This window comes from Lontra canadensis, unplaced genomic scaffold (assembly GCF_010015895.1).
Source record: "Lontra canadensis isolate GAN:19392208 unplaced genomic scaffold, GSC_riverotter_1.0 scaffold25, whole genome shotgun sequence".
Taxonomy (NCBI): domain Eukaryota; kingdom Metazoa; phylum Chordata; class Mammalia; order Carnivora; family Mustelidae; genus Lontra; species Lontra canadensis.
In genome coordinates this window covers 4330665-4347658 of record NW_022631019.1, presented here as the reverse complement: position 1 = coordinate 4347658, position 16994 = coordinate 4330665, and the positions used below count along the sequence as shown (strand labels likewise).

Sequence of the window (16994 nt, the reverse complement as noted above, 5' to 3'; positions counted from 1 at the left end):
TATTCCCCTGGCAAAAGCCCAATCCCAGGTTAAACCCTACTCTGCCCCCTCAGAGCCTGCATTTGGGCAGCAGAAAGAACTCTCTGAAAGCAGCAGCTCTGCTTCCTGTCCCCCCTTTCTGCTTGAACCAGCTGGGACAGGGCTTTGGTCCTCACCACCTCTCTCACCCAGCTCATACCGAAGCCACCACTGACCTCCCTGCTGCTGATCCACGGTCAATTCTCAGTCTGCATCTTACCTGACCTTGAGCAGCATGTGAACAGAGGATCACTCTCTCTGGTCTGAAACACTTGCTTCCAGCAGACGTTGCTCTCCTGGCTCTCCTTCTCTGCTTATTCCTTCCCCTTCTCCTTTCCTTCCTTCTCCCCCTTCCCCTTAATACCCCAGTGCCCCGTGTTTGAACGCCTCTCCCTATCCACACCCCCTTCGGGATTCCATGCAGCCCAGAGCAAGTAAGAACCTTCTATATGCTGAAAACACTGACGAGTCTGGCTCGAGCCTAGGCCTCTCCTCTAGATTACAACTCGTCTATGCGGCTGCCTAGTCAACACCTCCACTTGGCATGTCAGAGTTAACACGTCCAAAACACAACTCTTGCTTTCTCCTCACCCTTTCTCCCCAACCTGCGGCTCCCACGGGCTTCCCATCTCAGCAAAGAGAAGCTGCATTCTCCCAGCTGCTCAGTGCAAAAACACTGGCATCCACCCCAACCCCTCGTGTTTGCACACAACCCGTCAGCTCTTCCTCTGAACCACATCCAGCGTCTGACCGCCTCTCACGGCCCTGGTCCGGGCCACCATCAGCCCTCGCGACTGGTCCCCTCACTTGCATCCCTACGGTGCTAAACCAGGGATCAGCAAACTTTTCTTAAAGGGCCAGAGAGCGAAAGTTTTAGGCCCCGGGGCCAGATGGTCTCTGTGGCAACCGCTGCCCTTGGCCGTTGCACCTCAAACGCGGACTCAGACAATACGCAAACGAATGAGCGCGGCTCGATTCCAGTAAAACTGGAACCTCAACGGACACTGAAATTTGAATTACGTATAATTTTCAGGTACCACAAATTATCATGCACCTTAGTTTTCTCAGCCATTTAGAAATGTAAAACGCGTCTTCGTTCGCGGGCTGCACAGAACAGGCGGCGGCTGAGCCTGCCCTCGAGCGCCCCCCGCGCCGCACTCGGAGTGGCCCCTTCATCCGCTGCCGCTCTGCTCAGCCACCTCGGACGGCTTCTCTCCTCACTCTCGAGAACCAGAAGACGCCACCGTGGCCCGTCAGGCCCCGTGGACACGGCCGCTGGCCACCTCCTCCCACTCTTCTCACCACACACACCCCGAGCGGCCGCCCCGGCCTCCCCGCTGCTCTCCTCACTTCTCTCCCGCTTCTGCCAAACCCACGTCCAACCGGGGCGCCTGTGCTGCGTCCTCCCTCTGCTTGGGACACGCTCACACCCGGACCGCTGCGTCACCGCCATCAAGTCCCCTCAGCAGACACATGCTTGCGTCACACTGTCACACAGCACGCACTGCACACCCCCGGCCGGCAGCCGGGGACCCTCCCAACGGCCACTCCGCTTCGGGACTCCCCATCACGCCTGCAGCAGCGACACCGTCGGAAGAGACTGATGAGGCCGCTGTTTAAAAGGGGAAAATGGGGGGCGCCTGGGTGGCTCAGTGGGTTAAAGCCTCTGCCTTCGGCTCAGGTCGTGATCCCAGGGTCCTGGGATCGAGCCCCGCATTGCTCAGCATTGAGTCTGCTTCCCCCTCTCTCTGCCTGCTTGTGATCTCTGTCAAATAAATAAATAAAATCTTTTAAAAAATAAAAAATAAAAAAAAGGGGGGGGGATGACACGGTGTGAAGAGCAGGGAGCCCGGAGGCCGGTCACCGGCCGAAGACCAGCCGCACTGCGTCCTGCTGCGTGACACCGAGTCACTCCCACCTCTTTGTACCGCGCTTTCCGCGCCTGCGCGACGAGGACGTCAGGCGCACCCGCGTCCTGCGCGCTCTGGGGAGCTACGAGGGAACGAGCGCTGCACAGGTCATCGCTCCGTCACCGCTGCCTGGTTTTGGTCGGTTGCGGGACGCCTCTCCCCGCCGGCCAGAAAATAAGCCTCTGAGGGGAATGGGCTTCTTTGTTTACTGCTTTGCTCCCCGCAACCAGGACAGCACCCGCTACCGGGCATTCAGTCTGCACCGAACCAGCGAGAAAGTGCTCGAACTGAAGTCCTGTGAGGGCAGACAACGCTCCGCCGCCCGCTCCAGCTGCACCAGGTATCAGGGAGAACGAAACTCTCCTCAAACCCACCACAGAATCAGAGATTTTAAAAAGCTCCTATCCCGGGGGTTTGTTTGCCGAAGTTCCCTTCCCCGTGTGGAGAAGCAACACTCTACTACCCTGAAGGGAGACGCTCCTGCCGCGCTGAGCAGCAGCACGTGGCCTCCCGGGAAAGCTCCCACAGCCCACGCCATGCTACACGCGCAGGGACTCCCTGCTCGGGTCTCTGACCGGAGGAGAGAAGAAACAGACTTCAGCGCCAGCCACATTCCAATTTTGCACATAAAATGGCAACTCACTAGCCAGGAGCACTTCAATGCGGGTGTGACAACATCTCCCAGCCACCAACACTGAAGACCACTTGGTTCAAAGCAGCTTACGCTGCACCGGCTTCTTCTGAAAACGAACAGCATCTCCCCCGATCACTGAAGTCTTCCCCAGCAACACGACGATGAAACCTCTCCCTCCCTGTCACACACACACACACACACACGTCGCTCACGGCACATCACGCGTTCATAGATTTGGCATTTCTGCTCGGGTGAGAGTCCGGACTCACAGATGGCGTGAGGACGAGTTAAAGTACTTGTGGGTTCTACCACTTCGTGACACAGTCTTTAATGTGGGGACACCTGTATACGCCCCGATGTGGCACGGGCGAGAGCCCTACTTGCTATGAAAGAAACAGGGAGGGACTCCTGGGGGGCTCAGTCGGTTAAGCGTCTGCCTTGGGCTCAGGTCATGATCTCAGGGTCCTGGGATCGAGTCCGGCATCGGGCTCCCTGCTCAGCTGGGGGCCTGCTTCCCCCTCTGCCTGCCGCTCCCCCTGCTTCTGCTCTGACAAAGTAAATAAATAAAATCTTTTCAAACAAAAAAAAGAAAGAAAGAAACTGGGATAAGGTCCCCTACCATCAAGCAAAATAGAAAACTACTCTCCCAACCTCTAAACTACGGTGTTTCACCGTGAAATAGAAGACGAGCATCTTCAACGCTGGTTCTACCAAGCGGATAACAACTGGGTGAGACGTAGGTGTTCCAAACACACCTACATGAACGGCCATCTACCGAGCTGCGGAACCAGCAGTGCCGTCGTGCCAGGAAATCCGGAGCGTGCAGGGGTCAACGATTACGAGGAAGGGTGAGAAACTTGGGGCTGAGGAGTGGGTGCATCTGTCCCAAGAGGTCAAGGTCAACCAGCAGAGACCTCCAGAAGCCTGTGCCCTGCACCGCTCAGGCCTCCTGCTAACAGTGGCACGACCTGAACGAGTTCATGGGGCTCCCTGGGCAGAGGCTGTTCTAAGTGGTAAGACCGGAGGGAAGTTTTTTTCTGTTATCCCCTGCGGTGGTTTTGTTTTTTAAATTCTGCACTTGGTCGGTCATTAAGGTCACTGTGACAGAAACAGCACGGAGGACCTGCATGGGCCAAGCAGGCACACGCCCCGTATCTCAATACTGCATTGCTCTACGGTGGCAAAAGCCGAAAAATCAGGCTGATGGCACTCTAATACTGTATTTAGCTGATGATCCTAAATAACACTTTGTCAGCTTTTGTGATCTAGCACAAAACCACATGCCTTGTGATATACCAGCTGGGCTGTGGTAATGCCCTTGACTGGAGGCTTAAAAGCTTTGGTTGGGACATAACTCTGATGTATCGTATTTCCATTTCAAACTGCAGTGATTATCCCTGGATTTGGCATCACATAGACTACTACCAAAATTAGATTATGGCTAGTTCACAAGAGTCCCCCTCCCCTCCGGTGCTGTCCGCGAGTGATGCTAGTCTCCCCTTTGCTTGTTTGATCGAAAAGCCATGGCTGTTTGGTTTACAGGATGCAGGCAGAAGAACCATCTGCCTGGTCTGGTGTTTCTTTAATTAAAACTTTAATTACAGATCTATCTCTGCACAGATACATGCGGTCTATCAGCTCCTGTTCTTAATTACCTGTGCTAATGAGAATGGAAAAAGCGAGTGTTTGCTGAGCGTCTACTACGTGCAAGCTCCTGTACCCGATGCTGGCACGTGTGCGCGAGCAGCCCAAACCATGCCGAACGGCCCAGCCTGAGCACCAGCCCTCCTGCCACCGGAACGAGGGAAGTGAAACACTCACTCAGGTCTCTCCTTGGAAAAATGAAGGGCGGAGAGGGGTCAAGTACTCGGAAGGACCAGCACAGCAGAGAGAGAAAGGACTGGATGATCGAACCCGAATAACCGAGTTCCAAGGGAGGCCCGTGTGCTCTCTGTCATCGTGCAGGGCATTCACGAACCCGGGGGAAGACGTGGGCGCAAAGCGCGAAGTCCGGTCTAAATCCTAGGATTCGGAAGCATGTCACACAGTCCACGGTAACTGTGGCCACAGTCTCCCAGGGAAACAGAAGCACAAACGAGAACACACAGGAGAGGTTCCCCGGGATCTCCTGACTGTGCAGCCACACGCTGCTGCCTCTCCCCCTCTAACTCCCTCTATGGCTAGAGCTGACTGCCGCTTAAGAATGGCAAACCCATCTTCCTGTCCCTGGAGCAGGTTTCCCGGTCTCCGCGCCGCCTGAAGAAGGGCTATGTTAGCCCCTCTGTGGCCACAGCTCCTGCGGCGGCCCAGTGGGGGCCACGAGGAGGCCCTGGGTCACCCCCAAAGCACTCTGTCCCGCAGAAGCTGTTCACAGGGCGGGAGGGGGACCAATGCAGAAGGGCTGGCTGCTTCCCCACCATCTCTCAAGGCAGACAGTAAATGACACACATGCACTTGTGTCCCAGCTTCCGCTCTGCTCCCCTTGGTCAGTGTGACAGAGTGGGAGGTGCTCTGAGCAGCACATTCGGACCAGTGAAGCACCCTGAGGACAGGCCTTTCCCCTCTCAGGAGTAAAGTGAGGGGTCCAACCCAAATGGCCTCACAGTCCAGCTCTAAAAACTACATGGCAAACACAGCAAGAGCCTCATACCAGCGCCTTGAGAACAGTCAAGTCCATCCTACTGTGCAACATTCTGTCCTAGTCTGTGAACCACCAATGAAAGCTGACAGTGTACAGGCTAATGAAGGGTAGTGCACACCCCTTTAAAAGATCGACATGGGGCGCCTGGGTGGCTCAGTGGGTTAAAGCCTCTGCCTTCAGCTCAGGTCAAGATACCAGGGTCCTGGGATCGAGCCCCACATTGGGCTCTCTGCTCAGCAGGGAGCCTGCTTCCCTTCCTCTCTCTCTCTGCCTGCCTCTGCCTACTTGAGATCTCTGTCAGTCAAATAAATAAATAAAATCTTAAAAAAAAAAAAAAAAAACTCAGTCAAAAGAAAAAAAAGAAAAGATCGACATGAAGACAAACCAAGAAATGCTGATGTGAACACCTACTTTGTGCTAGGCCTCCTGGAGGACTTCAAGTGCTTTGGGGTCCAAACAAAAGACACACCCAGAGGGATCTGGCCCATGGATGGAGACAAAGAAAAAGAGAAAGTAGTTGGGAGCTAGAGGAGAAAGGAGCTGAGAGCTAGAAGAAAGGAGGGAGGGGAAAAAGCACAAACAATGGGAGAAAAAAAGAAGTGAGAGAGGAGGAAGGCAGAGCCCTCTAACTGTATTCAGTTCCAGGACCAACTTCAAACCTGGTCTGGGGGATGGTCAGATGCCCACTTCCAGAGCACTATATGCTACAAAGGGGATGGCTGGGACTTTGGCCACAGAAGGGGTGCCGACTACAGGTGGCTGAATTACTAAACTGGCCCACTGAACTTACAGCTCAGCCAACTAGAGAATTACTAGCACCAGCCCATGTTCTGGAGGCACAGGTCTGTACTGCACCAGTTACTTACATTTTTTTCTGTTTATGACATAAACCTCCTATATTTCGGAACCTACCAATTTTGCCAGAATGGCCAGATCAGAGCCTGGGATGCCGCCAGGGCTCCGTATTTGAAAGCTGTACAGTGATCCTAGACGAGCGGCCAAGATGGAGGAAGCTGCTGCTACGGAGCCCCGCTAAGTGCCCCATGGAGGAGGGAGCCTTTCTGGCAGTGGTGGTGGCAGGTCACACAGTCAGCGTTGCTACAGCTATGGGGCAGTAATGCACACGGCGGAGTCCCCTGCAACCAACCGGCTGATCCGTTTCCTATCAGGGGTCCAGCCTTGTCTGCCAATAAAATAAGGAAGCAGGTGCCAGGAGAAGGACAGCACCTCAACTGAAGTCCCAGTTCCATTATTTCCTAGAATCTGACCCTATGAGGGCTGATTTAACCACATGATCACCAGTGTTCTCAGGTGCAAAATAGGGTGAACATGCCAGTCACTTCACAGATAAGCTGAGAGAATTAAAAATGTACAGAAAGCCCCTAGACAAGTATGTGGCCCCCAACAGTGACTTCCTTCCACTTCTTCGACTTAGGAGGAAGCACTGAAGCCTCATACGATTTTTCGGACTCCTTGGGAGCCAGATGAGCGGTGAAAGATGGGATGTCTCTCCCACGGGTCTCTTTTGTTGTATCTCTACAGCCAAAAACCACTAACAGGAAAGGGTTAACTGCTCTTCCTCATCTAAGCTTTTCTTCCTACAGGGTTAGGTGCCCAGACTGACCTTTACACACCTGAAGTCGCACCCGCTTCAGAGGCGCCCAATCACCACCAGCACCCCATCCCCTCTCCCCGTAAGTACGGCGGCTCTCCCTGAGAATGTCGGGAGACAATGGGGAAGCTCCCTGAAGCTTCGTTTCCTGCAAGGTGTGTGCCCCCCTCAGAATTCCATGTCACTGAAATCCCCCCTTGCCTGGGTCTCTCCTGGTGTGCAGGATCTGACCGGGTCACCACAGCCACTGCCACCCCTTGTGTCACTCTTGCTCTAACTTCTTTGCAGACATTCATCCCCAGAGACGCACCAGGACCCTCTTGGGCAAGGGGCTATTATTATCAGCTCCATCTTAAAGAGGAGGAAACTGAGGCACAGAGAGGTCAAACCACTTGCAAGGGGCCAAGGTGGGAGGTGGCACTGGGCCCAGGAACCTGGCCCCAGAGCCCATGCTCCTGGCCATTCACCACAGACTTCACTATAACTGCCTCTCAGCATGACGGTCACAGCTGCCAACAGCACAGCCACAGGATGAAGTTTAAGTTCAAAAGCACCTTCCTTCTGGGTTCCCAGGGTGTCCAGCATACAGGGTTTCATTTATCCTGCCAACAACCCTAAAAAGCAAGTAGGAAACATAACAGCATCTACATTTCACATAAGAGAAAACTGAAGTCGGATCCATGAAATGTTTTACAAACTCCTATATTGTTAAACTGAACAACTGACTTCAGTGTTTTTAATAACGTCAACGTGAAAGTCTTTCGAGGCCTTTCTATTCCAGTTGTTCAGTTTTGCAGAACTACCTTAAAAAATACAAATGACACATCCAGATACCCTAGTCAAAAGCATGTTTTTCTGACTCTCAGACTAGAGTCTTCTCTGGATCATGCTTACAGACACTACATCCATGTGGCTTACAGCTGACTCGAATCCCTAAATGCAAACCAAATAAGCAATGTTTCTTGAAAGTAAATAATAAATATGTGCATACACTCGTTCTCTCAGAAAAATTAAGTTACCTTAAAATGCACTAAGCAGAAAACTTTAAAGAAAACCTAATTGACCTAATTGCAAAATAAAATACCACAATGAAAACATTTCTCTTGTGCCCCTATTTATGTCTCTTCAGCTCTTACTAGACTTGGGAATAAAGCAGCTGACTATCTCTAGGAGCCACGGGAGCCTACGGGGAAGATGTCAAGAGGCCCTGATTCTGTCAACAGGGCGCCGGTGACTCTCTGGGGACCAGCAGCCCGCTCCCCTCAGGGGCTTCGGCAAGAGGAGTAGAGCACACTCTGTGCAGTAAACCTGAGCTGTGCACTATTCCTTTGGGGCAGGAAGGATAACACATCAGAGGAACAAATAATGGGTGGGATCTGGAAAACATTCCTACACAACTCCAAAAGCATTCTCATTTAAACAAAACAAAACAAAAAAACCTTAAGATGCAAGGCAACAAGTAAGTTGCTCATAACTACTGGGACATTCATTCCGTGTACTTTCTGGCTTTGTAATCACAGCATTTGTATTTCTCAGCTCTTGGTATTCTGCGATTCTTGGAAAAGATAGCCAAGGTCAAAGGCAGTTTTCTAAGTATGTGAGTATAACAGATGAAAACAAGCTAGTAAGCCTGAAGAAGCGTTCATGAGAGTCCCAGTCTCCAACGAGCAGCTCACTACAACTAATTTTAATATGTGGTTCTAATGAATGACATAAACTTTTATAGGTATCAACAAAGCTCAGAGAGGACGTCAACCCATTGCAGTGCTCACTGAGCAGCTTCAGCTATGTGCAATTAAAGCATCAGCATTAAATGTTAGAGAATAAAATAATGAGACACTTAAAAAATAATCTGTGCTTCAGCAGGCCATGCTAAGAAATTCCACAGGATTTTTTTTTTTTTTTTTTTTTTTTTTAAGGAACATGATTTCTTGGGAATATCCTGCCAGTTCAAAGAACTAACTGAAGTTTGATTTTTGTTTTTAGACTTTGGTTTGTTTTTGCTCTTGAGTAAGAATTTTCTGAAAAGCAGAACACAATTAAAAATGTCTCAACAACAGTCACAAAATAGCACATGTCATAAAGCAATCAGGTATACAGACCACTGAGCTGAGTACCCGGGCTTCAGCAGAGACAAAAGCACATTTCTGACCATGTTAAAAATGTTGCTTGTCATTAACTTACGCCTCAAATAAAGAAATAAATATTAAAGGAGGCGAAAGGTACTTTCTGGGGAGAAGATGGCTTTCTTATCTTCTAGTCCATACATGGAATTAAGGGGCTCAACTCTCTGTCCCAATAATACTTGAGAATATAAAATGTAATCTGAGGTTGTACAATGTGGCAGCTAAGACTACTAAACTCAAGTTGCCACTATTTCTGAAAGAAAGAGGAGGTAATCTGCATGGGAAGGGGTGCGTGCTGACAGGGCGGGGGTGCATGTGGAGAGGAGGTGGCAGCTGCTGTGCGTGTGAGTTACGTGTGATCAGCACGGTGATCTGGCTGTTGCAAAACATAAATATAAGAGGAGATCTATTGTATAGGGAAATGCACTCACTAAACTTAAATTTTAAAAGGATGAAAACACAGATTACACTTTATTTTAAAAACTGAAATGAATTTTAATACAGAAAATGAAGACAGCATTTTGCAAATTTATCGCTCAAAGGGGTATCTCTATTTGAGGAAATCAGCGTGTTACACTTTGAGAGATGAAATGTTACAGCTTGTACACCAAAATTAAAAAATGAAATTAAATTAAAAAATGAAATGGTTACCAAGGTAATGCAGGTCAGGGGATCAAAGGTGAAGGGTCACACATTATTAAAAAGAAATCCAAAAGGACGGCTGCATCATGATCTCTGCAAAACAAAGGAGCTCTAGTAAGTAAAACTAATATCTCTGAGAATTTAAAATCAAGTTCTTGAAAAGAAGACTCCCCTGTAATTGAACACAAGTCATTCCTGACTCCGTGTAGAGCCATTTTTATTTAGGCACAAAACCAAATTTCAATTACCTGTTACCAACAAAATTTCTGTAAAAATTTAACCACACAATCATATGAAACCCAAAATGTCTCCAATTATAAGTGACTGAGAAGTACTGACATTTCCACTGGACCCCACACCCTGTTTTCTGGAAATGACAGTGTTTGAAAAGTTGCCAATATATCAGAAATCTAATTTGGTCACAGTGTGGTGAGTTTTTTCCCTCTCCTCAAGGAATGAGTTCCAAAATTGAGTTTTTGCAAATTTGTTTCATTTGAAGTAGCTGCATAAAATTTCCATTATTGGAACATTTAGTGTAACAATGTTCTAGAAGACAGCAATAAAGTGATACACGATAAAATAAACTGTGTAACTCTATCTATTAAGATCCGTTCTCACATTCAGAGGGGAGAAAAAAGCCATTTTAAGCAAAATAACTTGCAGTTCTGCTGGAATTACACAGAATTAATAGAAGCTTGACAAGATGAGTCTCCAACAATGAAAAGTATCTGACAGGTCAGGCTTCAATTTCTTACTATTTACTCATCTTCCTCATTAACAAATTAGAAGAGTTTGCTTTAAAAAAAGACAAAAAGAGCAACACAAAGCTACCATCTAAGTCACGACAAACATACTTAACTTTGCAGCAATAGTGAGCGTATTAAGAGTTACAGCAAATAATTTCCATACTCCTTTCGCTACCAAAGGAGGTGAACGCAATCAGCAAGCAGTAGTCTTTAGTCTGCTCTCTGAACCCAACCAGAGAAGGCCACATGCCCTGATTTCAGGCTCCGTGGTCCCCAGCACTTACTGGACCGCAGGCTCTAACCGGCAGTGCAAATGAGGGCTCAAGGGTGGGTGGGTAATGGGGACATAACTGGCACCACAGGGAGCAAAACAGGACCTGATTTAAGCACCATCCTTCTTCCAGGCCCCTAGTTGTGCTCCATCCCACAGTATCCAACATCAGAGTTTACCTTGTTAAAATCAAATTCCAACAATACTTATATATTAAAATATAGAAAACTGCCCAACAGGATTTTATTAAAAGGAACAGCATATTCTTTCTGATGGCTCAGAGCAATCGATAAATAAACAAACTCTATAAACGTCAGATTTCTGTTCCCCCGGTTAGGTTTTGTTAAAAAATAACTTGCAGAGCTTCATGCACTAGATATAAGTGTGTTAGTGCCTTAAGGCCACGATTCTAAAAAACATGATTTCTTTTTTTCAGTTCCACAGCTACTGAAAAGTAAACTAGCATTTCATTTCTCTGGAATGCTCATCTCACGTAAAGTCTGTCACATATGTGTTTGTTGCTGGGAGGCATGCGAGCAATTGGGAGCACTAGGCAGGAATCGATAGCCCATCCAAAAAGGCGCGCGTACCGCTCCAGCCAGTCTGCAGGCGAAGGCAAGCCGGCGGTGTAACGGGAGTCAACTTGTTTTACTAAAAGATTTTCTATTAAAATGAGAAAAGGGTATCAACTCAGATCAAGTATCTACACTAACCCCTTCATTAACCAAAACACACGTACTTATTAATTTCTTCTTCAAACAAGAGGATAAAGCCACTAAAGAGGCTGCTTCTAAAGTCTTTTAAATCACTCCTAAAATTCACCAACCACCAAAACATGTTAGCCCAAATGCTGTACCAGTTTAGCCCCTGCCAAAGTTGTTCCAACGTGACAGCAGCCCGAGCAGTCAGGAACCGCTCCAACTACAACCAACAGGACTCCCACAGGTGACTCCATGGAAATGATGACAATCTAAGCTAAAAAAACACACAAACAGAACTCTCCCCGAGTCCTGACAAACAAGTGGCGCTGAATAAATCTGTGCCAGCAAAGAACGTTTTAGGTGACTCAAGAAAACCTGCGAATAATTTTGCTAATTGGGATGGAGGAAAGTAAAGGCCATCAGGAAGTAGGACGGCCCTAATCAAGGGTCCTGGAATATAATTTAATGCCTGAAAGCAGGGGTCAAGGACAGGGCACGCCTGGGGAGCACTCGAATTCAGCTTCAACAATCATGTGTTGTCACCAGAGCCCCTCACTGAGACAGGAATTTGGACCATACATACGTTTTCCCACAGAAACAGTCTGGCAATTGCCTACTTAACCTGAAATCTGTTGAAGCGACAGGTTGGCTCTGAATTCCAGAAGCTACGGGACCCGCACTGCTTTTTTTTTTTTCCCCCCAAAGGACTGGCCCAAGCTGAAACATGATGTATGCAATGGATTTTCCTAGATCCCTTCCTGGGCCCCAGATGGAGTGGCTCAGGAACCAAATGACCATCTTCAGGTCTCCTCCAGGAGCCCCTCTCTTTTCTCCCATGAAGGCCAAGCACTAGGTGACTACAAATGGACTGAATTTATACACGCCAGTGCATGCAAAGACTAAGGAGGCTTCTTCAACCCAAAACAATCCCTCGCTGGTAGAACTGGCTTTTTTTTTACATCAAGGGGCACAGAAGGCTCATATACTGCAAGACGGTCCCCTTCCAAAATGGTGACCAGTCACTGAATTAAACAAGAAATGAGCAAAAATCCTAACCCCCCAGAACTTAAGGGGCATAACTAACATGCATGCTATCCTCGATCTAAACTGCAGACTATGTCGCGACAGCGTAGACTAACAACATCATGGAAACACGCAACCAAGCTTCACTGTCACGAGCCCATGGGGTCATCAGAGTTCCAATGAAGAACACTTTTCCAGGGAAATCCTCATCCATAGTAAGCTCTCAATGTCTGGATCACTTTTTTGAGGGACATGTTCTCCAACACACTCAATTTGTATTCTAGATTCGTTTGTTTCTGTTTTTGTTTTTTGCCAAGGACCTGCCAGCATTTATAAGCACAGAGAATTGGTTCATTTCTCAACTAAACAGACACAGGACAAAGAACATAATTTCTAATGAGGTTAAATCATGACACAAATGCTGCCATGTTTACCTCAAGCATATTACTTACAAAACAAAATACATGGGAGAACCGAAAAGAAATGAAAAATAAATAGCTGAGAAAATTCAGAGAGTCAGAAAGCTAGGCGACAGCCAGAAACAAACCTGACACTAGAACCCGATCTACCTCACTACTTCCTTACCAGAAGTCAGTAACTCGGCAACATGGCGCTCAGTGCAGACCAACCTCTGCGACTGCACTCAGAGATGAAAAAGAGAAATGTCCAGACAAAAGTTTCTTACAGGGAGCAGCCAAAAAAAATCTGAAAGCATTTGGTCCTCCGTGCCCTTCCAATAGTCACCATCTCTACCATCTCTTCGACCTTTCCAGAAATGCATCTCTGCCAAGCTTCTCCGAGACTGTCCGTCATACAAGATAGATGTGTCTTCTCAAAACTTTGTTCCCGTGACAGAGCAACCTACAGTTACAGTCATCACATCACTTCCACTAGTCCTCAGGAAGAAAACAAAAGCTAAAAACTGCAGGTTAAATGCCTCTCTGCCTATGACTTTATCCTCAACAGTATCATTTTTTTGGCCTAACAGATTCCAAAAAAGGAGGACGAGAGTGGGAGGAAAGGACAGCAAAGAGCCCCCATGAACCTTTCAGAGCGATGAACACGTCCGTCGCAGCGGGGTGCAGCTGGCCACGCAGGGCGTGCGCGCGCACTTACAACCATACACTCTAAGTGCCGTTTGTTAAATGCCAATTATACCTCCAAAAAGTCACTTTCAGAATGAGTGGGCACACAAGACAGAGACTCTGCCCTTCCCTGCACCCTGTGAGCCACGCGGCCAGGCTGCGGTCCCCAAGCAGAGAAAGCACAGAGTCACGGGGGAGTGTGGGAGAGCCACTTTTGCTGAGCCGCTGAACCCCAACTCTGGAACCCCATTCTCTAAGTCAAAAATCAAGGCACCCTGACCCTGACCATCCTCTGAGAATACAAAACCAGCTTTAGACAACATACTCCTAGCTTTACAATGATAAGTAAATTCACCAAATATTCTCACATTTTTTTGGTCAGATTTGAAATTTCTATTATGTCAATTTGTCACAGCCAAGACCCATTCCTTTCTGGTACTATCCTCCACCAGGGGGAAAGAATAATATAACATATGCCAAGTTCCCCCAAATACAAATTGATAAGAAATAAACAAAAGGAGAACAGACTCGTCCACTGTGTATTTTGCTCATACATTACCTGTTCCTAAGCTGCCTAACCACACATGCCCAGGCCAACTGCTCTGTGGCTTCCTGCACACCAGTCAAGATCATTAACACTCCTACCTTCCCCATCTCCTCTATTCACGGATTCTCAAACTTCAAGCTGAATAAGAAAGAACCCCCCTACTTAAAACAAGTCATTGCAAAAATTGTTTCCCAAGACCTGCCACTAGGAGATGATGATTTAGTACACCAAAAGAGGAACTGAGGCCTGCAGTTTTGGTGAGTCTGACCATAGAAGCCGCAATTCTCACTGTAAGAAAAAGTGCCCAGGTGGGTCCAACCCCACCTTCCAGTCCCCCCCACACACACCCTGCCTCCCGCAGGCATGGAGTCACAGATGTTAGAGTGGCCAAAGTGTATAGTTAAGGAACAAATTCCAGCTGACAACAGCTTAAAGCAGTTCTTCCTCCCAAAACTATTAACATTTTTAAAATGCCAACTGATCCCAAAAAAGGCTTTAAAATCCAAAATGAAGCTGCACTAGAAGGTCGGTGGCTTCACAAAACACAGGGAGTCCTTCCTGGGCTCTGAAATCAGGTCACGCGGTTCTGGCTTCCAGTAACAGTTCTACCACTTACTTACTTCCATGACCTTGGACAAATTCTTTAATTTTTTAATCGAGTCTCTCACTTCATTTATAACATGAAGATAATGTGAGCCCTACTTCATAGGGCTGCTGTGAGAATTTATGACATTAAGTAATATCAACGGCTTAGCATAGTGCTTAGAACCTAAATAGCAATCAACATCAGCTGTGTGACTGCAATGATTATGATACTGATCATATATTCTTTTGCTTATCTCATTCTTTCCAAGACTTACAAGAGGAATAATGCTATTATCACATTTGCAGATGGGCAAAGCTTAAGTTCAAGACACAAATCTTGGCAGAGCTGGAATTCAAAATACATCTATCCAGATCTACCCTACTCCATGACTTAGCGCCCGAGGGAATGGAAGATGTCCCACAGGCTCCAAAAGTACCATCTGGGCTCTGTGCAGGGCTCTGTACACTGCAGCTCTCAAAAACATTTGGAGGATGAGGCAATGAATGAATAGGTAGGTCCTTGAGGTGCATACACACTTCTCCATCCACTGCTACAACCATCACAGGACCTTACACAAAGCATTTACAAGAATGCAGATAGGATCCAAAGCAGTGGAATGCCAGAATTAAATTCAAAAACTTACTGAAATATTTGCATGCTTAAAACAAGGAAGATAAACTGGTTTCCATGTGCAGTTCTACCCATTATTCTAAATAAAAGATAAATTCATTTACTCAAATACTGAGCACAAAACTCTGGGGCAGGCACCGGGCACACAACGAAAGGCAGAAGGAGTGCAGGAGCCTGTGGAGAACTACACTGGGGAAGGCCCTCAGCCCAAGGGGGCCTGCAAGTTCTCCCTAAGGAAATACCACACAGCTGCGATCTGAAGGCCAACAAGGTGGCTGGTGACCATCTCCTAGGCAGAAGTGACATGTAAAAGGCAAAGTGGCAGGAAGCATCTGAGCATGCAGAAGGGACTCGGGGAGAAGGAGGGGAGAGGGGCTTGTCCAGAGACGTAAGATCCCACAGGCCTTGCAGATCGCGCAGAGAAGTTGGGATGGTATCTTAAGTACAACAGGAAACCAATCAAAGGATTGTAAAAAGGGGTACAGTAACACAAGCGCATTTTTAAAAGACCTCTTTGGCACCTGGGTGGAGACTGGTTGGTGTGGGGGCGGGGAGCAAAGTGCATGTAGGACAGGAGCCAGGAGATCCCTCAGAGCAGTCTGGGCACAGGTAACTGTGGCTCAAACAGCAGTGGTCGTTGTGAAAAGAGAGAGATTTGGACAGAAAGGACGTTTATTTGCAAACAGAACACGTAGGTTTGGATTCCCTGTGGAGTAAAAGAAGGAGGGGTCAAAATGGCCTCTAAAGGGGGAAAAATCGTAACTTTACAATGGAGAAACCAGATCAACACCACCCCAGTGGGTGATCAAGGTTAAGATGGTCAGCAGGCAGCCATGCTGACAGCAGCACCCTTGACAGGCTGTGAGGAGGATGGCAGCACACCTCTGGGGTCTTCTTTCCCAAAACCCATAACCCCGGCCTAGTGATGAGAAAAACAGCAGACAAACCCAACTGAAGGACATCATACAAAATAGCTGATCTGTCAAGGTCAACAAGAACAAGAAAAGTCAGAAACTGTCACGGTGCAGAGGAGCCTCTGGAGACGCAATGACTAAATGTAACATGGCATCCTGGGTAGGGTCCTGGAACAGAAAAGGACTTCAGGGGTTTAAAACCAAGGTAATCTGAATAATGGGCAGAGTTTAGTTTATAATAATGGGTTAGGACTGGTTGACTGGTTGGGACCACCATACCAAAGTAATGTTAATAGGGGAAACTGGGCGGGGGGTACAAAGAAGCTCTCTAAAATCATCTTGCAACTCTTCTGTAAACCTAAACCTGTTCTGATTATAGAGGTTTATTTTAGACAGACCCCCAGGCCTTACTTGAGCACCTGGGACAGGCCCTTTATTGAGACAGGAGAGACAGAGAGGAAGACAATCGGGTCTATTTCAGACACGAAGCAGAAGCCCGTCAGAACCTCCAGCAGAGATACCTGCAGGCAGCTCTTGTGTGGAGCTCGGCAGAGTGCTGAGCTCACAAAACAAACTAGGGAGCCTGGACAGGCTGAGACTGTGGAAGTGGGCTGGGGGTAGCATGCGCGGCGGGTGGTCACCGCAAGAAAGAATGGAAATCTAGAAGTAAAGGCCCTCAGATTCCCAGAAATGCCCACATTTAACAGCCACACAGGAAAGACTAATTTCAAGCCCCAAGGAAATCTCACCGTTAGCAGGTGGGTAAAGATCAAGAACGAAGAACCAGCAGTGGGAAGAAAACCCAGGGACGTACACCAACCCAAAAACCGAAGTGAAAGGCATGGTCAACTTGCTTGACTACATCTGAGAAACCAAACCAAGTCCTGAAACATGCTCCTTACGTTAAA

At 47.9% G+C, this 16994-nt stretch overlaps 1 protein-coding gene across 7 annotated transcripts in view; it reads right to left on the bottom strand.

The window, feature by feature from the left end:
* Nucleotides 1-16994, bottom strand: part of CAMTA1 (calmodulin binding transcription activator 1) — an 812384-nt gene that overhangs the window by 724835 nt on the left and 70555 nt on the right. Inside the window, exon 4 of one of the 7 annotated variants that reach the window (XM_032863306.1) lies at nt 9394-9676. The exons of the other annotated variants lie outside the window; for them this stretch is intronic. Within the exon in view, the coding sequence (XP_032719197.1) occupies nt 9668-9676 (9 nt within the window). The 3' untranslated portion in view covers nt 9394-9667. Of the gene's footprint in view, nt 1-9393; nt 9677-16994 lie in introns of those variants that run through there. 7 annotated transcript variants of the gene reach the window in all.